The 25,128-nt window shown below is 35.9% G+C and overlaps 7 protein-coding genes across 7 annotated transcripts; all 7 read right to left on the bottom strand.

Moving 5' to 3' along the window:
- Window positions 1–2,297: 2,297 nt before the first annotated feature.
- On the bottom strand, window positions 2,298–4,849 carry LOC137190679 (uncharacterized). The gene is made up of 7 exons (XM_067600203.1): window positions 4,679–4,849; window positions 4,493–4,570; window positions 4,305–4,396; window positions 3,089–3,197; window positions 2,889–2,984; window positions 2,682–2,750; window positions 2,298–2,554 (listed from the first exon to the last, which is right to left on the bottom strand). The coding sequence occupies exons 1-7, from the start codon at window positions 4,763–4,765 to the stop codon at window positions 2,453–2,455; spliced, it is 633 nt and encodes a 210-aa protein (XP_067456304.1). The 5' UTR covers window positions 4,766–4,849; the 3' UTR covers window positions 2,298–2,452.
- Window positions 4,850–6,133: 1,284 nt separating this feature from the next.
- LOC137190607 (hepcidin-like) lies at window positions 6,134–6,987 on the bottom strand. Its single transcript, XM_067600146.1, has 3 exons — window positions 6,791–6,987; window positions 6,605–6,682; window positions 6,134–6,433 (listed from the first exon to the last, which is right to left on the bottom strand). Exons 1-3 carry the CDS (start codon window positions 6,875–6,877, stop codon window positions 6,341–6,343), a joined length of 258 nt encoding a protein of 85 aa, XP_067456247.1. The 5' UTR covers window positions 6,878–6,987; the 3' UTR covers window positions 6,134–6,340.
- A 2,454-nt stretch (window positions 6,988–9,441) lies between these two features.
- LOC137190606 (hepcidin-like) lies at window positions 9,442–10,258 on the bottom strand. The gene is made up of 3 exons (XM_067600145.1): window positions 10,099–10,258; window positions 9,913–9,990; window positions 9,442–9,741 (listed from the first exon to the last, which is right to left on the bottom strand). Exons 1-3 carry the CDS (start codon window positions 10,183–10,185, stop codon window positions 9,649–9,651), a joined length of 258 nt encoding a protein of 85 aa, XP_067456246.1. The 5' UTR covers window positions 10,186–10,258; the 3' UTR covers window positions 9,442–9,648.
- A 2,176-nt stretch (window positions 10,259–12,434) lies between these two features.
- Window positions 12,435–13,277, bottom strand: LOC137190605 (hepcidin-like). Its single transcript, XM_067600144.1, has 3 exons — window positions 13,092–13,277; window positions 12,906–12,983; window positions 12,435–12,734 (listed from the first exon to the last, which is right to left on the bottom strand). The coding sequence occupies exons 1-3, from the start codon at window positions 13,176–13,178 to the stop codon at window positions 12,642–12,644; spliced, it is 258 nt and encodes an 85-aa protein (XP_067456245.1). The 5' UTR covers window positions 13,179–13,277; the 3' UTR covers window positions 12,435–12,641.
- A 2,701-nt stretch (window positions 13,278–15,978) lies between these two features.
- Window positions 15,979–16,917, bottom strand: LOC137190604 (hepcidin-like). Its single transcript, XM_067600143.1, has 3 exons — window positions 16,636–16,917; window positions 16,450–16,527; window positions 15,979–16,278 (listed from the first exon to the last, which is right to left on the bottom strand). The coding sequence occupies exons 1-3, from the start codon at window positions 16,720–16,722 to the stop codon at window positions 16,186–16,188; spliced, it is 258 nt and encodes an 85-aa protein (XP_067456244.1). The 5' UTR covers window positions 16,723–16,917; the 3' UTR covers window positions 15,979–16,185.
- Window positions 16,918–20,733: 3,816 nt separating this feature from the next.
- On the bottom strand, window positions 20,734–21,564 carry LOC137190603 (hepcidin-like). Its single transcript, XM_067600142.1, has 3 exons — window positions 21,389–21,564; window positions 21,205–21,282; window positions 20,734–21,033 (listed from the first exon to the last, which is right to left on the bottom strand). The coding sequence occupies exons 1-3, from the start codon at window positions 21,473–21,475 to the stop codon at window positions 20,941–20,943; spliced, it is 258 nt and encodes an 85-aa protein (XP_067456243.1). The 5' UTR covers window positions 21,476–21,564; the 3' UTR covers window positions 20,734–20,940.
- Window positions 21,565–24,050: 2,486 nt separating this feature from the next.
- Window positions 24,051–24,900, bottom strand: LOC137190602 (hepcidin-like). The gene is made up of 3 exons (XM_067600140.1): window positions 24,708–24,900; window positions 24,522–24,599; window positions 24,051–24,350 (listed from the first exon to the last, which is right to left on the bottom strand). Exons 1-3 carry the CDS (start codon window positions 24,792–24,794, stop codon window positions 24,258–24,260), a joined length of 258 nt encoding a protein of 85 aa, XP_067456241.1. The 5' UTR covers window positions 24,795–24,900; the 3' UTR covers window positions 24,051–24,257.
- Between the last annotated feature and the right edge of the window lie 228 nt (window positions 24,901–25,128).

Raw genomic sequence — 25,128 nt, 5'->3', positions numbered from 1 at the left:
TGTCTGGTTTATTGACAACCCTGCTGAACTGTGAAAGAAATCACTTCTAGGTTTTCCATACATGTTTAATATTAAATCTAAAAAATGAAACTGTGATGACAATGTAAACACTTATTGTATTTCAGTGGTTATTTTCTGACAATATTACAATGTTTTACCTTTCTATCTTTATCTGAAAACATTCAATATTTGAGTTCATTTAAGAAATGTTAACTATGAAGAATGAAAGCACTGTGAAAGAAATGATGAGTTGTGTATGTAATGTTATATTAATTAACTTAAAGATGTGTTTTCATTGGTTTCATCTATGTTAAATGAACTAAATATTTCTGTGAATGTTCACTGTGTGAGAGAGGATTCAAGTGTCTATTAAAACAAAATGTAATGAACCATTTTACCAGGACAAGAGTGTGAGCAGACAGCAAAAGGGGATAGTAAGAGAGCCAACAAAAGAATGCACACTTGTTACCTGTGCACACACTAAACTGCATTAGTACTTTATACTTATTTATTATGTGTTAGTGTTCTGTCTCTATCTCCTATAAGGAGTCTCTAAATATGATGAAGTGCTGCCTGTATTTTGAAAATTGTCATATATAAGCACAGGACTGTTATGCTTGATTACCCACTGTGGTTACCTTCATTAAATTATGCACAAACAACTCAATGCTGCTGCAAAACACCACAGCTGCATCATGTGAAAAAAACAGATAAAATATTGTACAAAGCACTGACACATGTTTTCATTAACACACAAATGTGTAGTACATTTGTATCATTTTACTAACATGAAGACTGTTGATACCGTATATTTGTGCAGGGAGTAGTACACACAATATGTATTTATTTAAAACCTTTTTTTTTGTTTTTTAACAGTTTTCTCACTCTGACAAACAATGTTACATACACATTAAACACAGTGATGAGGGAAAAATATCCCAACTTTAGAAGTGTGCTTTACCATTTTTGTGCTAATTGTTATTATTGTGTATCACAAAGATGCTGTACTCATGAACCAGAAAGAAAGATGAAATTAATAAACAAACACAAGGGCCCACTAACAAAAAAAAAGGAATTTCCCATTTCCATTGCTCAGGAATTTCCATCTTTCAATCAGACGTGACTACAGGTTATATTTGAAATACTTGTTCAGGACAAGAATTTCAGTCTTTGGGGGGCCGAGATGCTACTATATTAGAGTTTGAATAATAAAAATGGTTTTCCATTGCGTTAGACACCATTATGTTTGCCAAACACATTGGATATCACTTATCTTCAAATCTTTTCCCTTGTCAAAGTGAAGCTTAATGTTTGAACATGCAACATTAAATCATATAACTAACAACTCTTGTCCAAGTATGTTATTCTATGGCAAACATCCAAACTGTCCAGGGCTTGTTTAAGAGTGAAGGATGAAGAAAAACGTAATTTCAATTACATTTTTACTGTTCTACCCTACGATACATAAACAATGCTCTCCTTTAATTCCAAGTCTTCTACACAGATAGTCAACTGGTGAGGAAGTTAACTCTTTGCCTGGACATGCAGCTTTCACCTCAGACTGTTAGTATTATATCATGTGTGTAATAACTCACCTCATGTACCATGTGCACCAGATGTATTTTCAAAATTAAGAAAAGGTCAATGCTGTAATGAACTGGCCACTGATTGAATCACTTTTATATAATTTATCATATTTGAGTATAAAAATGAATGCAGGAAAACGATTGAGAATGGTGATAGGCCAATTGTGCATATTCATTGATAATCATTTACTTTTGCGTTAGTGTTTTTGGTCACGGTGAGGTTAAAAAGAAACACCCCCCAACTTCTTGAAATACAGAGTTTCTGTTTTACTAGAGCAGCATGCACACCATTTCAACATGTGGGAAAATCCAAAGCTTGACAGAACTGTCTTGACAAGTTACTGCTGCAAAGCTATGATTGGATAATTACTGTTCGGGCGGGATTTAGCAAAGAGTCGAATGAATGTTAATGTGAAAGCAAACAAAAAGACTCAAAAAATAGGTTGTGAATAAATACTTTATGGTGGACTGTTTACTATGGACATTAAAAAAAAGGAAAAAGGAAAAATAAAGGTAGAAAATGATCTTTGGGCTGTTAAAGCTGATATTAAAAGGTGCCATTTAAATTCTTAGTGTAACTTCTGTAAGTCTTCACAATTCAGTTTCTTGTGGAGAAAGCAATATCTCCTACTGTGTTTGACTCGTGTGACAACAAGATCAGTGTCAACAAAACACACAACACTTTGACACATTATGTTTTAGTTATGTTATATTTTATTGTGATAATACAGTGTGCACAAATTAAGTACATCATGATCAAATCTGGTAAAAACTAATTTTACATGCCTTGAATACAAAGCAATAAAATAGCTTCAAGTGAAAAAACAAGAGAAATGATAATTTAGAGGTTGTTGGTGCAGGAATCCTCAGAACTTGCAGCACAATCCACAGTAAGCGCGACGGTTGCGGCAGCAGCTGCAGCAAAAGCGACACTTAATGCCTCGCTTCTGTCTGCTTTTATACGGCATCTGTGTGAAAGACAAGAGACATGAGCAAGGTGTTCATCTCCAGCATTATCTCACTCTTTCTCTCATCTATTTTTATTTGAATTAGCTTAAGGTATTTGGATTGATTTATTCAGCTAAGTGAACATACCATCCATGAGTCCACTGATGTCTCATTTGCAGAAACTGGAGTAAACATCATTTCCTCCATCTCTTGCGCCTTAAATTTAAAGAATTGTGCACATTTATATTAAGAACCACATTTCAGCATTTTGACACGCTCCTTCTGTGGAGTGCATCAGGGCATTTTGTAGGGAAAATACATCCACTTATATTTGAATTGACTTAAGATATTTGCCTGAATATCTTGAGTCACCATCCAGGATTCCTTAGATGTCTCTTCATGTGCTGCAACTGGACTGTCATCGCTCATCATCTCCTCCGGCACTTGCACCTGTTAATGAATTATGAACATTTACAGTCAGACCAACATTTTAGCATCATGACAAAACATTTATATCTATAAATGGATTAAAAGAGTGAAAGTCAAGTACTTACTTCACTGAGTGTGGCAACGCTTTCTTGAATGCAAATAAAGGTGAGCATGACGGCCACTGCAACTGCAACACCGAATGTCTTCATCTTAGGAGAGTTTGAGACGTTTACGCTTTTAAGTCAACTAATTTTCTTTTAGTTTGGTCAGCTCTTCTGAGTTGTTCCCCTGTCTGATGGTTGAGTGTGCAAAATGTGCTTTTATTTATACTGACTTGGACCACTGTTGACTCATCACTGGCAGCATGTTTCTGCTGCCAGGGATGGGCTGGACTAGAGTTGGGAAATTCCTGAGCAATGGTTTTTGGAAATTTTCTACTTTGAAAATAAATAAATACATATATGAGAAACAGTGAGAAACAGTAATGAAATGAAAAGTCAAAATAAACTTATAAAGTAATATATTGTGGGCTTTAACACCAATGAAATCACAGATTTTTAGCAACTTCAGTCTTTGCAAGTATCTGATGTAATAAGCAAATTTCCCTTCTTCACTGTGTCTGGTTTATTGACAACCCTGCTGAACTGTGAAAGAAATCACTTCTAGGTTTTCCATACATGTTTAATATTAAAGGGGAGCATCACCTGATGTTTACATGTTCACCTCATTTCTAAACTAATTTGAATTAACGTGTCATGTAAAGTAATGAAGAACACTCTGTTGCCTGCCCCAAATGTTTGTAACAAATCCTCAAAAATGTATTTAATCATGTTTTATTCTTTTTGAGTGTCATTTATTTGTCACCAAAGCAAAAGTAGCAGTGACAGAAATCTAAAAAATGAAACTGTGATGACAATGTAAACACTTATTGTATTTCAGTGGTTATTTTCTGACAATATTACAATGTTTTACCTTTCTATCTTTATCTGAAAACATTCAATATTTGAGTTCATTTAAGAAATGTTAACTATGAAGAATGAAAGCACTGTGAAAGAAATGTTGAGTTGTGGATGTAATGTTATATTAATTAACTTAAAGATGTTTTTTGATTTGTATGATTAAAGTTAGGCTCAAATTGACTGCAGAACAATACTTTGGCACATTATGTTTTAGTTATGTTATGGTATTTTATTGTGATAATACACTGTGCAAAAATGAAGTACAGCATGACCAAATCTAGTAAAAAATAATTTTACATGCCCTAAATACAAAGTAGTATAATTGAATTAAGACACAAAAACACATAAATGATTATTTAGTGGTTGTTGGTGCAGGAGTCCTCAGATTGTGCAGCACACTCCGCAGACACCGGGGATGCAGCAGCCACAGCAAACACGACACTTAAGGCCACGTTTCTGTCTGTTATACGGCATCTGTATGAAAGACGAACATGAGTAAGCTGTTGGTCCACCTTTGAATGATCTTATGGTAATTTGCTTTTCATAATCTGTTCAGTAAAATTAACATACCTTCCATGATTCCACAGATGTCTCTTCATGTACAGCAACTGGACTGTCATTGCTCATCGCTTCTTCCAGCTCTTGTTCCTGTTAAAGAATTCCACATGTTTACAACAGGAATCACATCTTAGCTTTCTGACAAAACATTAGATGCAGTAAGAAAATCTAACTAGTGTTTATTATATTGTTACTCACTCCGGTGACTGGGACAGCAGAGCTCTCCTGAAGGAAAATGAAGGTGAGCATGATGGCCACTGCAACTGCAACACTGAACGTCTTCATCTTCAGAGTGTGTGAGTGGTTTAAGTTGCACCAAGATTTCTTCAGATCCTGATCTTGTCAGCTCTTTTCACCTGTCTGATGTTGAGTGTGCTAAATGTGCTGGTATTTATACTCGCTTGAGCATCTGTTGCTTCACTATTGACAGTATGTACCTGCTTCTGGGAAAAGGTTTGCATCACTCCTTGAGTGATGGTTATGGGAAATTCCCAAAGATAGGAAATAGAAAGTTCTTTATTTGACTGTCTGCTCCTCAATATCAAATCAATCATCAACTTTTCCTCTCATTGTTTATGCATTTATGCTTTTACTTAATCTGTACTTCAAAGCAACTTCATGTGACATATAATGAAGAACTGAACATGATTGACATGTTGTCTGAAAATCTTGTTGAACACTGTGCTTGGTTACAATGACCACAACAACAGTGTCAACAACAGTACCATGTCTGGTTCCACAGCTTCTGGGATTTAGGCAAGTGGCAACTACCAGGCCTTGAGGCTGAAGCCAATGCAAGTGCAATGTTTTTAACCAGTCATTATGGTCTCAATCACTAAATTCGAGCCCTCTAATTAGTGTGCTGATGGTCATTTTGGAAATGATTGCTCTGTTAATATGATATGAAGACTTATAGTAGCTTTGAAGTCTGCTATGTAGACATTGACAGCTGTGATTGACAGTTTGCTCATCTGCTGCTCTGCCCTGCATCAGGACTCACACTGAGTTGGACTATTGTCGCAATATTTCTTAAAGTTTAATGTTAGATAATTGTGATACTTTTCATGTAGCAACATCATTAGGTCAACATTTCAATACTTTGATTTATAATTGAATACCTGCAAAATGAATGACATTCCCACCAGCCTCAGCTGTTTGCCACCATTTGCCACTCACCTCTCTCTGTCTCTATATCTCTCTCTAGCTGTGACAGAAGAGTTTAGAACAGAATTTTCAGATTAAACACCTGACACAACAGAAGTGGTGCACTCTTTGCTCTAAAACAGCAGCTTGTTAGCCCTCAAGTCTGCTTAGTTTGTCCACCAAGATTGTTACTGCTCTTTCAGTCATGGCCATAGACATTTTTCAAAAAGAAACAGACCCAGCTGTCATCATCAGCATATTGAGCAGTAAGAGCTTGATGGAGCTGTTGCAGGTTGGTGTCCCTTATTGACAGTAGCTGTGATGTAACTTTAGTCTGATATCAGTTTGTTACATCACAGCAGTTAGTTTGCTATTTAATGATATCAACAATCAGAGGATTTGCTTTTTGTTAATGTGTGAAACTGTGGAATGTATTAAGGTGTTACTTAATAAATAGCAATATGACTGTAAATAATATTCATAATTAAAACAACACTTTGAAACACTTAATTATAGCAACCTAACAATTTATTGATCACACATTTCAGTATTTGCAGATATTTAGTGTAATACCTGTATGTCAATAATGAATTTACAGCGCACAATAACTAAAGTATGACCACACCTAGTAACATCTTTACATGTTTACATGCCATAAATACAATTTTAGACAAAAACACATAAATGATTATTTAGTGGTTGTTGGTGCAGGAATCTTCAGAATCTGCAGCACACTCCACAGATACCGGGGGTGCAGCAGCCGCAGCAAAAGCGACACTTAATGCCACGTTTCTGTCTGTTATACGGCATCTGTGTGAAAGAAAAGAGACATGAGCGAGGTGTTCATCTCCAGCATTATCTCTGACTCTGCTCATCTTCTTCTGTGGAGTGCATCATTGCACTTTGTAGGCAAAGCACATCCACTTACATTTGAATTAGCTCAATGTATTTGACCAAAGTCATTCAGTAAACTTAACATACCTTCCATGATTCCACAGATGTCTCTTCATGTACAGCAACTGGACTGTCATTGCTCATCACTTCTTCCAGCTCTTGTTCCTGTTAAAGAATTCCGCATGTTTACAGCAGGAATCACATCTTAGCTTTCTGACAAAACATTAGATGCGATAAGAAAATCGAACTAGTGTTTATTATATTGTTACTCACTCCGGTGACTGGGACAGCAGAACTCTCCTGAAGGAAGATGAAGGTGAGCATGATGGCCACTGCAACTGCAACACTGAACGTCTTCATCTTCAGAGTGTGTGAGTGGTTTAAGTTGCACCAAGATTTCTTCAGATCCTGATCTTGTCAGCTCTTTTCACCTGTCTGATGTTGAGTGTGCTAAATGTGCTGGTATTTATACTCGCTTGAGCATCTGTTGCTTCATCACTGACAGTATGTACCTGCTTCCGGGAAAAGGTTTGCATCACTCCTTGAGTGATGGTTATAGGAAATTCCCAAAGATAGGAAATAGAAAGTTCTTTGTTTGACTGTCTGTTCCTCAATATCAAATCAATCATTAACTTTTCTTCTCATTGTTTATGCATTTATGCTTTTACTTAATCTGTACTTCAAAGCAACTTCATGTAACATATAATGAAGAACTGAACGTTTGACATACAAAATGAAAATGACAGCTGATGTTAAAGCTTTTAATTTCTAATAACATTGCTGCAATAGTATCACTGATGTCCTGACATATGTTGCCAATTGTTAATAAATCCCTGTTATATATATAACAGACTGAAAGATTTTAAACAGTGTGATGAATAAAGCAAACTGTCAATTAATGCATAAAATAAACACTAAAATGTTTTTAGATTATCTATCTATCTATCTAGATTATTTATTTATTTACATCATCACGTAAACACCTCAAGATTAATTCATCATGTTGTGAGTGATAAATCAATAATGGCAATGACACTAACAAGGAAAAACTGTATTTAATGATTAACTGTTGGCTATTTACATTGAAAAATCAAAAAAAAAAATCAAGGGTCAATAAACTTTATAATGTCAGTCTTAGTCAAAGCAGTATCTGGTGCATTAACAAAAATCCCTTACTGTACCACACTCTGCTTCTTTTACTGACAACCTTGCTGAACCACTTGCTTGGTTCATGTCATAAAGAAAATGAAAAAATGACTTATCAGCACTGACAGCATGTATCTGCCTCTGGGAAGGGTTTGCATCACTCCTTGAGTGATAGTTATAGGAAATTCCTAAAGATAGGGAATGTTTAACATAAAAAATGAAGATGACAGCCGATGTTAAAGCTTTTATTTCCTAATAACATTACTGCAATAACATTACTGATGTCCTGACATATGTTGCCTGTTGTTAATAAATCAATAATGACAATGACACTAAGATGGAAAAAAGTATTTAATGATTGACTAAGTATGTTGTGCAATAACAAAAATCCCTTACTGTACCACACTCTGCGTCCTTTACTGCAAACCTTCTTGAACACTGTGCTTGGTTACGGTGACCACAACAGTGTCAACAACAGTACCATGTCTGGTTCCACAGCTTCTGGGATTTAGGCAAGTGGCAACTACCAGGCCTTGAGGCTGAAGCCAATGCAAGTGCAATGTGTTTAACCAGTCATTATGGTCTCAATCACTAAATTCGAGCCCTCTAATGAGTGTGCTGATGGTCATTTTGGAAATGATTGCTCTGTTAATATGATATGAAGACTTGTAGTAGCTTTGAAGTCTGCTATGTAGACATTGACAGCTGTGATTGACAGTTTGCTCATCTGCTGCTCTGCCCTGCATCAAGACTCACACTGAGTTGGACTATTGTCGCAATATTTCTTAAAGTTTAATGTTAGATAATTGTGATACTTTTCATGTAGCAACATCATTAGGTCAACATTTCAATACTTTGATTTATAATTGAATACCTGCAAAATGAATGACATTCCCACCAGCCTCAGCTGTTTGCCACCATTTGCCACTCACCTCTCTCTGTCTCTATATCTCTCTCTAGCTGTGACAGAAGAGTTTAGAACAGAATTTTCAGATTAAACACCTGACACAACAGAAGTGGTGCACTCTTTGCTCTAAAACAGCAGCTTGTTAGCCCTCAAGTCTGCTTAGTTTGTCCACCAAGATTGTTACTGCTCTTTCAGTCATGGCCATAAACCTTTTTCAAAAAGAAACAGACCCAGCTGTCATCATCAGCATATTGAGCAGCAAGAGCTTGATGGAGCTGTTGCAGGTTGGTGTCCCTTATTGACAGTAGCTGTGATGTAACTTTAGTCTGATATCAGCTTGCTACATCACAGCAGTTAGTTTGCTATTTAATGATATCAACAATCAGAGGATTTGGTTTTTTGTTAATGTGTGAAACTGTGGAATTTATTAAGGTGCTACTTACTGCTACTAGCTAATCAAGAACGCCTTTTGCTATCTCATCAGTAGTTGGCTTGCTTTATACTTAGCTAAATTTGTTGAATTGATTTATAAAGGCTTCTATCAGTCAACATGTGTAGTCAGAAAGTCAAGCTTGCTTCCAAACTTGAAAAATAAATCTAAATGATCTACACACAGAACTAAAATAAAATACTTCTAGTAGGCCAGTTATTGTAGGAAAATATTTGTACCATTTGTGTTAAAAGAGTCAGAGAATTACTAATATTGCAGGAAACATATCAAGTGTGCAAAAACATATCAGATGTATGCTTTCATGAGACAGCCATAGATGGAATCACTATTGTGTATTTTAGAGTATTTGAGTGTAGAGAAAGAGTAGCAATATGACTGTAAATAATATTCATAATTAAAACAACACTTTGAAACACTTAATTATAGCAACCTAACAATTTATTGATCACACATTTCAGTATTTGCAGATATTTAGTGTAATAGCTGTATGTCAATAATGAATTTACAGCACACAATAACTAAAGTATGACCACACCTAGTAACATCTTTACATGTTTACATGCCATAAATACAATTTTAGACAAAAACACATAAATGATTATTTAGTGGTTGTTGGTGCAGGAATCTTCAGAATCTGCAGCACACTCCACAGATACCGGGGGTGCAGCAGCCGCAGCAAAAGCGACACTTAATGCCACGTTTCTGTCTGTTATACGGCATCTGTGTGAAAGAAAAGAGACATGAGCGAGGTGTTCATCTCCAGCATTATCTCTGACTCTGCTCATCTTCTTCTGTGGAGTGCATCATTGCACTTTGTAGGCAAAGCACATCCACTTACATTTGAATTAGCTCAATGTATTTGACCAAAGTCATTCAGTGAACTTAACATACCTTCCATGATTCCACAGATGTCTCTTCATGTACAGCAACTGGACTGTCATTGCTCATCACTTCTTCCAGCTCTTGTTCCTGTTAAAGAATTCCGCATGTTTACAGCAGGAATCACATCTTAGGTTTCTGACAAAACATTAGATGTAATAAGAAAATCGAACTAGTGTTTATTATATTGTTACTCACTCCGGTGACTGGGACAGCAGAACTCTCCTGAAGGAAGATGAAGGTGAGCATGACGGCCACTGCAATTGCAACACTGAACGTCTTCATCTTCAGAGTGTGTGAGTGGTTTAAGTTGCACCAAGATTTCTTCAGATCCTGATCTTGTCAGCTCTTTTCACCTGTCTGATGTTGAGTGTGCTAAATGTGCTGGTATTTATACTCGCTTGAGCATCTGTTGCTTCATCACTGACAGTATGTACCTGCTTCCAGGAAAAGGTTTGCATCACTCTTTGAGTGATGGTTATAGGAAATTCCCAAAGATAGGAAATAGAAAGTTCTTTGTTTTGACTGTCTGTTCCTCAATATCAAATCAATCATTAACTTTTCCTCTCATTGTTTATGCATTTATGCTTTTACTTAATCTGTACTTCAAAGCAACTTCATGTAACATATAATGAAGAACTGAACGTTTGACATACAAAATGAAAATGACAGCTGATGTTCAAGCTTTTAATTTCTAATAACATTGCTGCAATAGTATCACTGATGTCCTGACATATGTTGCCAATTGTTAATAAATCCCTGTTATATATATAACAAACTGAAAGATTTTAAACAGTGTGATGAATAAAGAAAACTGTCAATTAATGCATAAAATAAACACTAAAATATTTTTAGATTATCTATCTATCTATCTATCTATCTATCTATCTATCTATCTATCTATCTATCTATCTATCTATCTAGATTATTTATTTATTTACATCATCACGTAAACACCTCAAGATTAATTCATCATGTTGTGAGTGATAAATCAATAATGGCAATGACACTAACAAGGAAAAAATGTATTCAATGATTAACTGTTGGCTATTTACATTGAAAAATTAAAAAAAAATCAAGGGTCAATAAACTTTATAACTTCAGTCTTAGTGAATGCAGTATATTGTGCAATAACAAAAATCCCTTACTGTACCACACTCTGCCTCTTTTACTGAAAACCTTGTTGAACATTGTGCTTGGTTCAGGTGACCACAACATCAGTGTCAACAACAGTACCATGTCTGGTTCCACAGCTTCTGGGATTTAGGCAAATGGCAACTACCAGGCCTTGAGGCTGAAGCCAATGCAAGTGCAATGTTTTTAACCAGTCATTATGGTCTCAATCACTAAATTCGAGCCCTCTAATGAGTGTGCTGATGGTCATTTTGGAAATGATTGCTCTGTTAATATGATATGAAGACTTATAGTAGCTTTGAAGTCTGCTATGTAGACATTGACAGCTGTGATTGACAGTTTGCTCATCTGCTGCTCTGCCTGGCATCAGGACTCACACTGAGTTGGACTATTGTCGCAGTATTTCTTAAAGTTTAATGTTAGATAATTGTGATAGTTTTCATGTAGCAACATCATTAGGTCAACATTTTAATATTTTGATTTATTATCAAATACCTGCAAAATGAATGACATTCCCACCAGCCTCAGCTGTTTGCCACCATTTGCCACTCACCTCTCTCTGTCTCTATATCTCTCTCTAGCTGTGACAGAAGAGTTTAGAACAGAATTTTCAGATTTAACACCTGACACAACAGAAGTGGTGCACTCTTTGCTCTAAAACAGCAGCTTGTTAGCCCTCAAGTCTGCTTAGTTTGTCCACCAAGATTGTTACTGCTCTTTCAGTCATGGCCATAAACCTTTTTCAAAAAGAAACAGACCCAGCTGTCATCATCAGCATATTGAGCAGCAAGAGCTTGATGGAGCTGTTGCAGGTTGGTGTCCCTTATTGACAGTAGCTGTGTTGTAACTTTAGTCTGATATCAGCTTGCTACATCACAGCAGTTAGTTTGCTATTTAATGATATCAACAATCGGAGGATTTGGGTTTTTTGTTAATGTGTGAAACTGTGGAATTTATTAAGGTGTTACTTAATGCCACTAGCTAATCAAGAACGCCTTTTTCTATCTCATCAGTAGTTAGCGCACTTTATACTTAGCTAAATTTGTTGATTTGATTTATAAAGGCTTCTATCAGTCAACATGTGTAGTCAGAAAGTCAAGCTTGCTTCCAAACTTGAAAAATAAATCTAAATGATCTACACACAGAACTAAAATAAAATACTTCTAGTATGCCAGTTATTGTAGGAAAATATTTGTACCATTTGTGTTAAAAGAGTCAGAGAATTACTAATATTGCAGGAAACATATCAAGTGTGCAAAAACATATCAGATGTATGCTTTCATGAGACAGCCATAGATGGAATCACTATTGTGTATTTTAGAGTATTTGAGTGTAGAGAAAGAGTAGCAATATGACTGTAAATAATATTCATAATTAAAACAACACTTTGAAACACTTAATTATAGCAACCTAACAATTTATTGATCACACATTTCAGTATTTGTAGATATTTAGTGTAATACCTGTATGTCAATAATGAATTTACAGCACACAATAACTAAAGTATGACCACACCTAGTAACATCTTTACATGTTTACATGCCATAAATACAATTTTAGACAAAAACACATAAATGATTATTTAGTGGTTGTTGGTGCAGGAATCTTCAGAATCTGCAGCACACTCCACAGATACCGGGGGTGCAGCAGCCGCAGCAAAAGCGACACTTAATGCCACGTTTCTGTCTGTTATACGGCATCTGTGTGAAAGAAAAGAGACATGAGCGAGGTGTTCATCTCCAGCATTATCTCTGACTCTGCTCATCTTCTTCTGTGGAGTGCATCATTGCACTTTGTAGGCAAAGCACATCCACTTACATTTGAATTAGCTCAATGTATTTGACCAAAGTCATTCAGTAAACTTAACATACCTTCCATGATTCCACAGATGTCTCTTCATGCACAGCAACTGGACTGTCATTGCTCATCACTTCTTCCAGCTCTTGTTCCTGTTAAAGAATTCCGCATGTTTACAGCAGGAATCACATCTTAGCTTTCTGACAAAACATTAGATGCAATAAGAAAATCGAACTAGTGTTTATTATATTGTTACTCACTCCGGTGACTGGGACAGCAGAACTCTCCTGAAGGAAGATGAAGGTGAGCATGATGGCCACTGCAATTGCAACACTGAACGTCTTCATCTTCAGAGTGTGTGAGTGGTTTAAGTTGCACCAAGATTTCTTCAGATCCTGATCTTGTCAGCTCTTTTCACCTGTCTGATGTTGAGTGTGCTAAATGTGCTGGTATTTATACTCGCTTGAGCATCTGTTGCTTCACTATTGACAGCATGTACCTGCTTCCAGGAAAAGGTTTGCATCACTCCTTGAGTGATGGTTATAGGAAATTCCCAAAGATAGGAAATAGAAAGTTCTTTATTTTGACAATACATTTATATTAACTTTTCCTTTCACCATTTATGCATTTATGCTTTTACTTAATCTGTACTTCAAAGCAACTTCATGTGACATATAATGAAGAACTGAACATGTTTGACATACAAAATGAAAATGACAGCTGATGTTGTTAAAGCTTTTAATTTCTAATAACACTGCTGCAATAATATCACTGATGTCCTGACATATGTTGCCAATTGATAATAAATCCCTGTTATATATATAACATACTGAAACATTTTAAACAGTGTGATGAATAAAGCAAACTGTCAATCAATGCATAAAATAAACACTAAATGCTTTTAGATTATCTATCTATCTATCTATCTATCTATCTATCTATCTATCTATCTATCTATCTATCTATCTATCTATCTAGATTATTTATTTATTTACATCATCACTTAAACACCTCAAGATTAATTCATCATGTTGTGAGTGATAAATCAATAATGGCAATGACACTAAAAAGGAAAACCTGTATTCAATGATTAACTGTGGGCTATTTACATTGAAAAAAAATCAAGGGTCAATAAACTTTATAACTTCATTCTTAGTGAATGCAGTATATTGTGCAATAACAAAAATTCCTTACTGTACTTCACTCTGCCTCTTTTACTGATAACCTTGCTGAACCACTTACTTGGTTCATGTCATAAAGAAAATGAAAAAATGACTTATCAGTGATAGTTATAGGAAATTTCTAAAGACAGGGAATGTTTAACATAAAAAATGAAAATGACAGCTGATGTTAAAGCTTTTAATTTCTCATAACATTGCTGCAATGGTATCACTGATGTCCTGACATATGTTGCCAGTTGTTAATAAATCCCTGTTATATATATAACACACTGAAACATTTTAAACAGTGTGATGAATAAAGCAAACTGTCAATTAATGCATAAAATAAACACTAAAATGTTTTTAAATTACCTATTAATTTATTTGCATCATCACCTAAACACCTCAAGATTAATTCATCATGTTGTGAGTGATAAATCAATAATGGCAATGACACTAACAAGGAAAAACTGTATTTATTGATAACTGTTGGCTATTTACATTGAAAAATCAAAAAAAAAAATCAAGGGTCAATAAACTTTATAATGTCAGTCTTAGTGAATGCAGTATATTGTGCAATAACAAAAATCCCTTACTGTACCAAACTCTGCCTCTTTTACTGAAAACCTTGTTGAACACTGTGCTTGGTTACAATGACCACAACATCAGTGTCAACAACAGTACCATGTCTGGTTCCACAGCTTCTGGGATTTAGGCAAATGGCAACTACCAGGCCTTGAGGCTGAAGCCAATGCAAGTACAATGTTTTTAACCAGTCATTATGGTCTCAATCACTAAATTCGAGCCCTCTAATGAGTGTGCTGATGGTCATTTTGGAAATGATTGCTCTGTTAATATGATATGAAGACTTATAGTAGCTTTGAAGTCTGCTATGTAGACATTGACAGCTGTGATTGACAGTTTGCTCATCTGCTGCTCTGCCTGGCATCAAGACTCACACTGAGTTGGACTATTGTCGCAATATTTCTTAAAGTTTAATGTTAGATAATTGTGATACCTGACTTTTCATGTAGCAACATCATTAGGTCAACATTTCAATACTTTGATTTATTATCAAATACCTGCAAAATGAATGACATTCCCACCAGCCTCAGCTGTTTGCCACCATTTGCCACTCACCTCTCTCTGTCTCTATATCTCTCTCTAGCTGTGACAGAAGAGTTTAGAACAGAATTTTCAGATTAAACACCTGACACAACAGAAGTGGTGCACTCTTTGCTCTAAAACAGCAGCTTGTTAGCCCTCAAGTCTGCTTAGTTTGTCCACCAAGATTGTTACTGCTCTTTCAGTCATGGCCATAAACCTTTTTCAAAAAGAAACAGACCCAGCTGTCATCATCAGCATATTGAGCAGCAAGAGCTTGATGGAGCTGTTGCAGGTTGGTGTCCCTTATTGACAGAAGCTGTGTTGTAACTTTAGTCTGATATCAGCTTGCTACATCACAGCAGTTAGTTTGCTATTTAATGATATCAACAATCAGAGGATTTGGGTTTTTTGTTAATGTGTGAAACTGTGGAATTTATTAAGGTGTTACTTACTGCTACTAGCTAATCAAGAACGCCTTTTTCTATCTCGTCAGTAGTTGGCTTGCTTTATACTTAGCTAAATTTGTTGAATTGATTTATAAAGGCTTCTATCAGTCAACATGTGTAGTTAGAAAGTCAAGCTTGCTTCCAAACTTGAAAAATAAATCTAAATGATCTACACACAGAACTAAAATAAAATACTTCTAGTAGGCCAGTTATTGTAGGAAAATATTTGTACCATTTGTGTTAAAAGAGTCAGAGAATTACTAATATTGCAGGAAACATATCAAGTGTGCAAAAACATATCAGATGTATGCTTTCATGAGACAGCCATAGATGGAATCACTATTGTGTATTTTAGAGTATTTGAGTGTAGAGAAAGAGTAGCAATATGACTGTCAATAATATTCATAATTAAAACAACACTTTGAAACACTTAATTATAGCAACCTAACAATTTATTGATCACACATTTCAGTATTTGCAGATATTTAGTGTAATTCCTGTATGTCAATAATGAATTTACAGCGCACAATAACTAAAGTATGACCACACCTAGTAACATCTTTACATGTTTACATGCCATAAATACAATTTTAGACAAAAACACATAAATGATTATTTAGTGGTTGTTGGTGCAGGAATCTTCAGAATCTGCAGCACACTTCACAGATACCGGGGGTGCAGCAGCCACAGCAAAAGCGACACTTAATGCCACGTTTCTGTCTGTTATACGGCATCTGTGTGAAAGAAAAGAGACATGAGCGAGGTGTTCATCTCCAGCATTATCTCTGACTCTGCTCATCTTCTTCTGTGGAGTGCATCATTGCACTTTGTAGGCAAAGCACATCCACTTAAATTTGAATTAGCTCAATGTATTTGACCAAAGTCATTCAGTAAACTTAACATACCTTCCATGATTCCACAGATGTCTCTTCATGCACAGCAACTGGACTGTCATTGCTCATCACTTCTTCCAGCTCTTGTTCCTGTTAAAGAATTCCGCATGTTTACAGCAGGAATCACATCTTAGCTTTCTGACAAAACATTAGATGTAATAAGAAAATCGAACTAGTGTTTAGTATATAGTTACTCACTCCGGTGACTGGGACAGCAGAACTCTCCTGAAGGAAGATGAAGGTGAGCATGATGGCCACTGCAATTGCAACACTGAACGTCTTCATCTTCAGAGTGTGTGAGTGGTTTAAGTTGCACCAAGATTTCTTCAGATCCTGATCTTGTCAGCTCTTTTCACCTGTCTGATGTTGAGTGTGCTAAATGTGCTGGTATTTATACTCGCTTGAGCATCTGTTGCTTCACTATTGACAGCATGTACCTGCTTCCGGGAAAAGGTTTGCATCACTCCTTGAGTGATGGTTATAGGAAATTCCCAAAGATAGGAAATAGAAAGTTCTTTGTTTTGACTGTCTGTTCCTCAATATCAAATCAATCATTAACTTTTCCTCTCATTGTTTATGCATTTATGCTTTTACTTAATCTGTACTTCAAAGCAACTTCATGTAACATATAATGAAGAACTGAACGTTTGACATACAAAATGAAAATGACAGCTGATGTTAAAGCTTTTAATTTCTAATAACATTGCTGCAATAGTATCACTGATGTCCTGACATATGTTGCCAATTGTTAATAAATCCCTGTTATATATATAACATACTGAAACATTTTAAACAGTGTGATGAATAAAGCAAACTGTCAATTAATGCATAAAATAAACACTAAAATGTTTTTAGATTATCTATCTATTTATTTATTTATTTATTAATTTATTTGCATCATCACCTAAACACCTCAAGATTAATTCATCATGTTGTGAGTGATAAATCAATAATGGCAATGACACTAACAAGGAAAAACTGTATTTATTGATAACTGTTGGCTATTTACATTGAAAAATCAAAAAAAAAAAAAAATCAAGGGTCAATAAACTTTATAATGTCAGTCTTAGTGAATGCAGTATATTGTGCAATAACAAAAATCCCTTACTGTACCAAACTCTGCCTCTTTTACTGAAAACCTTGTTGAACACTGTGCTTGGTTACAATGACCACAACATCAGTGTCAACAACAGTACCATGTCTGGTTCCACAGCTTCTGGGATTTAGGCAAGTGGCAACTACCAGGCCTTGAGGCTGAAGCCAATGCAAGTGCAATGTGTTTAACCAGTCATTATGGTCTCAATCACTAAATTCGAGCCCTCTAATGAGTGTGCTGATGGTCATTTTGGAAATGATTGCTCTGTTAATATGATATGAAGACTTATAGTAGCTTTGAAGTCTGCTATGTAGACATTGACAGCTGTGATTGACAGTTTGCTCATCTGCTGCTCTGCCCTGCATCAGGACTCACACTGAGTTGGACTATTGTCGCAATATTTCTTAAAGTTTAATGTTAGATCATTGTGATACCTGACTTTTCATGTAGCAACATCATTAGGTCAACATTTCAATACTTTGATTTATTATCAAATACCTGCAAAATGAATGACATTCCCACCAGCCTCAGCTGTTTGCCACCATTTGCCACTCACCTCTCTCTGTCTCTATATCTCTCTCTAGCTGTGACAGAAGAGTTTAGAACAGAATTTTCAGATTTAACACCTGACACAACAGAAGTGGTGCACTCTTTGCTCTAAAACAGCAGCTTGTTAGCCCTCAAGTCTGCTTAGTTTGTCCACCAAGATTGTTACTGCTCTTTCAGTCATGGCCATAAACCTTTTTCAAAAAGAAACAGACCCAGCTGTCATCATCAGCATATTGAGCAGCAAGAGCTTGATGGAGCTGTTGCAGGTTGGTGTCCCTTATTGACAGAAGCTGTGTTGTAACTTTAGTCTGATATCAGCTTGCTACATCACAGCAGTTAGTTTGCTATTTAATGATATCAACAATCGGAGGATTTGGGTTTTTTGTTAATGTGTGAAACTGTGGAATTTATTAAGGTGTTACTTAATGCCACCAGCTAATCAAGAACGCCTTTTTCTATCTCATAAGTAGTTAGCGCACTTTATACTTAGCTAAATTTGTTGAATTGATTTATAAAGGCTTCTATCAGTCAACATGTGTAGTCAGAAAGTCAAGCTTGCTTCCAAACTTGAAAAATAAATCTAAATGATCTACACACGCAACTAAAATAAAATACTTCTAGTATGCCAGTTATTGTAGGAAAATATTTGTACCATTTGTGTTAAAAGAGTCAGAGAATTACTAATATTGCAGGAAACATATCAAGTGTGCAAAAACATATCAGATGTATGCTTTCATGAGACAGCCATAGATGGAATCACTATTGTGTATTTTAGAGTATTTGAGTGTAGAGAAAGAGTAGCAATATGACTGTCAATAATATTCATAATTAAAACAACACTTTGAAACACTTAATTATAGCAACCTAACAATTTATTGATCACACATTTCAGTATTTGCAGATATTTAGTGTAATAGCTGTATGTCAATAATGAATTTACAGCACACAATAACTAAAGTATGACCACACCTAGTAACATCTTTACATGTTTACATGCCATAAATACAATTTTAGACAAAAACACATAAATGATTATTTAGTGGTTGTTGGTGCAGGAATCTTCAGAATCTGCAGCACACTCCACAGATACCGGGGGTGCAGCAGCCGCAGCAAAAGCGACACTTAATGCCACGTTTCTGTCTGTTATACGGCATCTGTGTGAAAGAAAAGAGACATGAGCGAGGTGTTCATCTCCAGCATTATCTCTGACTCTGCTCATCTTCTTCTGTGGAGTGCATCATTGCACTTTGTAGGCAAAGCACATCCACTTACATTTGAATTAGATCAATGCATTTGACCAAAGTCATTCAGTAAACTTAACATACCTTCCATGATTCCACAGATGTCTCTTCATGCACAGCAACTGGACTGGGATTTAGGCAAGTGGCAACTACCAGGCCTTGAGGCTGAAGCCAATGCAAGTGCAATGTTTTTAACCAGTCATTATGGTCTCAATCACTAAATTCGAGCCCTCTAATGAGTGTGCTGATGGTCATTTTGGAAATGATTGCTCTGTTAATATGATATGAAGACTTATAGTAGCTTTGAAGTCTGCTATGTAGACATTGACAGCTGTGATTGACAGTTTGCTCATCTGCTGCTCTGCCCTGCATCGGGACTCACACTGAGTTGGACTATTGTCGCAATATTTCTTAAAGTTTAATGTTAGATAATTGTGATACCTGACTTTTCATGTAGCAACATCATTAGGTCAACATTTCAATACTTTGATTTATTATCAAATACCTGCAAAATGAATGACATTCCCACCAGCCTCAGCTGTTTGCCACCATTTGCCACTCACCTCTCTCTGTCTCTATATCTCTCTCTAGCTGTGACAGAAGAGTTTAGAACAGAATTTTCAGATTAAACACCTGACACAACAGAAGTGGTGCACTCTTTGCTCTAAAACAGCAGCTTGTTAGCCCTCAAGTCTGCTTAGTTTGTCCACCAAGATTGTTACTGCTCTTTCAGTCATGGCCATAAACCTTTTTCAAAAAGAAACAGACCCAGCTGTCATCATCAGCATATTGAGCAGCAAGAGCTTGATGGAGCTGTTGCAGGTTGGTGTCCCTTATTGACAGAAGCTGTGTTGTAACTTTAGTCTGATATCAGCTTGCTACATCACAGCAGTTAGTTTGCTATTTAATGATATCAACAATCAGAGGATTTGGGTTTTTTGTTAATGTGTGAAACTGTGGAATTTATTAAGGTGTTACTTAATGCCACCAGCTAATCAAGAACGCCTTTTTCTATCTCATCAGTAGTTGGCGCACTTTATACTTAGCTAAATTTGTTGAATTGATTTATAAAGGCTTCTATCAGTCAACATGTGTAGTTAGAAAATCAAGCTTTCTTCCAAACTTGAAAAATAAATCTAAATGATCTACACACAGAACTAAAATAAAATACTTCTAGTAGGCCAGTTATTGTAGGAAAATATTTGTACCATTTGTGTTAAAAGAGTCAGAGAATTACTAATATTGCAGGAAACATATCAAGTGTGCAAAAACATATCAGATGTATGCTTTCATGAGACAGCCATAGATGGAATCACTATTGTGTATTTTAGAGTATTTGAGTGTAGAGAAAGAGTAGCAATATGACTGTCAATAATATTCATAATTAAAACAACACTTTGAAACACTTAATTATAGCAACCTAACAATTTATTGATCACACATTTCAGTATTTGCAGATACTTAGTGTAATACCTGTATGTCAATAATGAATTTACAGCACACAATAACTAAAGTATGACCACACCTAGTAACATCTTTACATGTTTACATGCCATAAATACAATTTTAGACAAAAACACATAAATGATTATTTAGTGGTTGTTGGTGCAGGAATCTTCAGAATCTGCAGCACACTTCACAGATACCGGGGGTGCAGCAGCCGCAGCAAAAGCGACACTTAATGCCACGTTTCTGTCTGTTATACGGCATCTGTGTGAAAGAAAAGAGACATGAGCGAGGTGTTCATCTCCAGCATTATCTCTGACTCTGCTCATCTTCTTCTGTGGAGTGCATCATTGCACTTTGTAGGCAAAGCACATCCACTTACATTTGAATTAGCTCAATGTATTTGACCAAAGTCATTCAGTAAACTTAACATACCTTCCATGATTCCACAGATGTCTCTTCATGTACAGCAACTGGACTGTCATTGCTCATCACTTCTTCCAGCTCTTGTTCCTGTTAAAGAATTCCGCATGTTTACAGCAGGAATCACATCTTAGCTTTCTGACAAAACATTAGATGTAATAAGAAAATCGAACTAGTGTTAATTATTGTTACTCACTCCGGTGACTGGGACAGCAGAACTCTCCTGAAGGAAGATGAAGGTGAGCATGATGGCCACTGCAATTGCAACACTGAACGTCTTCATCTTCAGAGTGTGTGAGTGGTTTAAGTTGCACCAAGATTTCTTCAGATCCTGATCTTGTCAGCTCTTTTCACCTGTCTGATGTTGAGTGTGCTAAATGTGCTGGTATTTATACTCGCTTGAGCATCTGTTGCTTCACTATTGACAGCATGTACCTGCTTCCAGGAAAAGGTTTGCATCACTCCTTGAGTGATGGTTATAGGAAATTCCCAAAGATAGGAAATAGAAAGTTCTTTGTTTTCACTGTCTGTTCCTCAATATCAAATCAATCATTAACTTTTCCTCTCATTGTTTATGCATTTATGCTTTTACTTAATCTGTACTTCAAAGCAACTTCATGTAACATATAATGAAGAACTGAACGTTTGACATACAAAATGAAAATGACAGCTGATGTTAAAGCTTTTAATTTCTAATAACATTGCTGCAATAGTATCACTGATGTCCTGACATATGTTGCCAATTGTTAATAAATCCCTGTTATATATATAACACACTGAAACATTTTAAACAGTGTGATGAATAAAGAAAACTGTCAATTAATGCATAAAATAAACACTAAAATGTTTTTAGATTATCTATCTATCTATTTATTTATTTATTTATTTATTTACATCATCACCTAAACACCTCAAGATTAATTCATCATGTTGTGAGTGATAAATCAATAATGGCAATGACACTAACAAGGAAAAAATGTATTTAATAATTAATTGTTGGCTATTTACATTGAAAAATCAAAAAAAAAAATCAAGGGTCAATAAACTTTATAATGTCAGTCTTAGTCAATGCAGTATCTGGTGCATTAACAAAAATCCCTTACTCTACTTCACTCTGCTTCTTTTACTGACAACCTTGCTGAACCACTTGCTTGGTTCATGTCATAGAGATAATGAAAAAATGACTTATCAGCACTGACAGCATGTATCTGCCTCTGGGAAGGGTTTGCATCACTCCTTGAGTGATAGTTATAGGAAATTCCTAAAGATAGGGAATGTTTAACATAAAAAATGAAGATGACAGCCGATGTTAAAGCTTTTATTTCCTAATAACATTACTGCAATAACATTACTGATGTCCTGACATATGTTGCCTGTTGTTAATAAATCAATAATGACAATGACACTAAGATGGAAAAAAGTATTTAATGATTGACTAAGTATGTTGTGCAATAACAAAAATCCCTTACTGTACCACACTCTGCGTCCTTTACTGAAAACCTTCTTGAACACTGTGCTTGGTTACGGTGACCACAACAGTGTCAACAACAGTACCACGTCTGGTTCCACAGCTTCTGGGATTTAGGCAAGTGGCAACTACCAGGCCTTGAGGCTGAAGCCAATGCAAGTACAATGTTTTTAACCAGTCATTATGGTCTCAATCACTAAATTCGAGCCCTCTAATTAGTGTGCTGATGGTCATTTTGGAAATGATTGCTCTGTTAATATGATATGAAGACTTATAGTAGCTTTGAAGTCTGCTATGTAGACATTGACAGCTGTGATTGACAGTTTGCTCATCTGCTGCTCTGCCCGGCATCAGGACTCACACTGAGTTGGACTATTGTCGCAATATTTCTTAAAGTTTAATATTAGATAATTGTGATACCTCTCTTTTCATGTAGCAACATCATCAGGTCAACATTTCAATACTTTGATTTATTATCAAATACCTGCAAAATGAATGACATTCCCACCAGCCTCAGCTGTTTGCCACTATTTGCCACTCACCTCTCTCTGTCTCTATATCTCTCTCTAGCTTTGACAAAAGAGTTTAGAACAGAATTTTCAGATTTAACACCTGACACAACAGAAGTGGTGCACTCTTTGCTCTAAAACAGCAGCTTGTTAGCCCTCAAGTCTGCTTAGTTTGTCCACCAAGATTGTTACTGCTCTCTCAGTCATGGCCATAAACCTTTTTCAAAAAGAAACAGACCCAGCTGTCATCATCAGCATATTGAGCAACAAGAGCTTGATGGAGCTGTTGCAGGTTGGTGTCCCTTATTGACAGAAGCTGTGTTGTAACTTTAGTCTGATATCAGCTTGCTACATCACAGCAGTTAGTTTGCTATTTAATGATATCAACAATCGGAGGATTTTGGTTTTTTTGTTAATGTGTGAAACTGTGGAATTTATTAAGATGTTACTTAATGCCACTAGCTAATCAAGAACGCCTTTTTCTATCTCATCAGTAGTCGGCGCACTTTATACTTAGCTAAATTTGTTGATTTGATTTATAAAGGCTTCTATCAGTCAACATGTGTAGTCAGAAAGTCAAGCTTTCTTCCAAACTTGAAAAATAAATCTAAATGATCTACACACAGAACTAAAATAAAATACTTCTAGTAGGCCAGTTATTGTAGGAAAATATTTGTACCATTTGTGTTAAAAGAGTCAGAGAATTACTAATATTGCAGGAAACATATCAAGTGTGCAAAAACATATCAGATGTATGCTTTCATGAGACAGCCATAGATGGAATCACTATTGTGTATTTTAGAGTATTTGAGTGTAGAGAAAGAGTAGCAATATGACTGTCAATAATATTCATAATTAAAACAACACTTTGAAACACTTAATTATAGCAACCTAACAATTTATTGATCACACATTTCAGTATTTGCAGATATTTAGTGTAATACCTGTATGTCAATAATGAATTTACAGCGCACAATAACTAAAGTATGACCACACCTAGTAACATCTTTACATGTTTACATGCCATAAATACAATTTTAGACAAAAACACATAAATGATTATTTAGTGGTTGTTGGTGCAGGAATCTTCAGAATCTGCAGCACACTTCACAGATACCGGGGGTGCAGCAGCCGCAGCAAAAGCGACACTTGATGCCACGTTTCTGTCTGTTATACGGCATCTGTGTGAAAGAAAAGAGACATGAGCGAGGTGTTCATCTCCAGCATTATCTCTGACTCTGCTCATCTTCTTCTGTGGAGTGCATCATTGCACTTTGTAGGCAAAGCACATCCACTTAAATTTGAATTAGCTCAATGTATTTGACCAAAGTCATTCAGTGAACTTAACATACCTTCCATGATTCCACAGATGTCTCTTCATGTACAGCAACTGGACTGTCATTGCTCATCACTTCTTCTAGCTCTTGTTCCTGTTAAAGAATTCCACATGTTTACAGCAGGAATCACATCTTAGCTTTCTGACAAAACATTAGATGTAATAAGAAAATCGAACTAATGTTAATTATATTGTTACTCACTCCGGTGACTGGGACAGCAGAACTCTCCTGAAGGAAGATGAAGGTGAGCATGATGGCCACTGCAATTGCAACACCGAACGTCTTCATCTTCAGAGTGTGTGAGTGGTTTAAGTTGCACCAAGATTTCTTCAGATCCTGATCTTGTCAGCTCTTTTCACCTGTCTGATGTTGAGTGTGCTAAATGTGCTGGTATTTATACTCGCTTGAGCATCTGTTGCTTCACTATTGACAGCATGTACCTGCTTCCGGGAAAAGGTTTGCATCACTCCTTGAGTGATGGTTATAGGAAATTCCCAAAGATAGGAAATAGAAAGTTCTTTGTTTTGACAATACATTTATATTAACTTTTCCTTTCGCCATTTATGCATTTATGCTTTTACTTAATCTGTACTTCAAAGCAACTTCATGTAACATATAATGA

Source organism: Thunnus thynnus, chromosome 10, assembly GCF_963924715.1.
Source record: "Thunnus thynnus chromosome 10, fThuThy2.1, whole genome shotgun sequence".
Taxonomy (NCBI): Eukaryota; Metazoa; Chordata; class Actinopteri; order Scombriformes; family Scombridae; genus Thunnus; species Thunnus thynnus.
The sequence above is the reverse complement of the archived record's forward strand: the minus strand, read 5'-3'. Positions and strand labels throughout refer to the sequence as shown.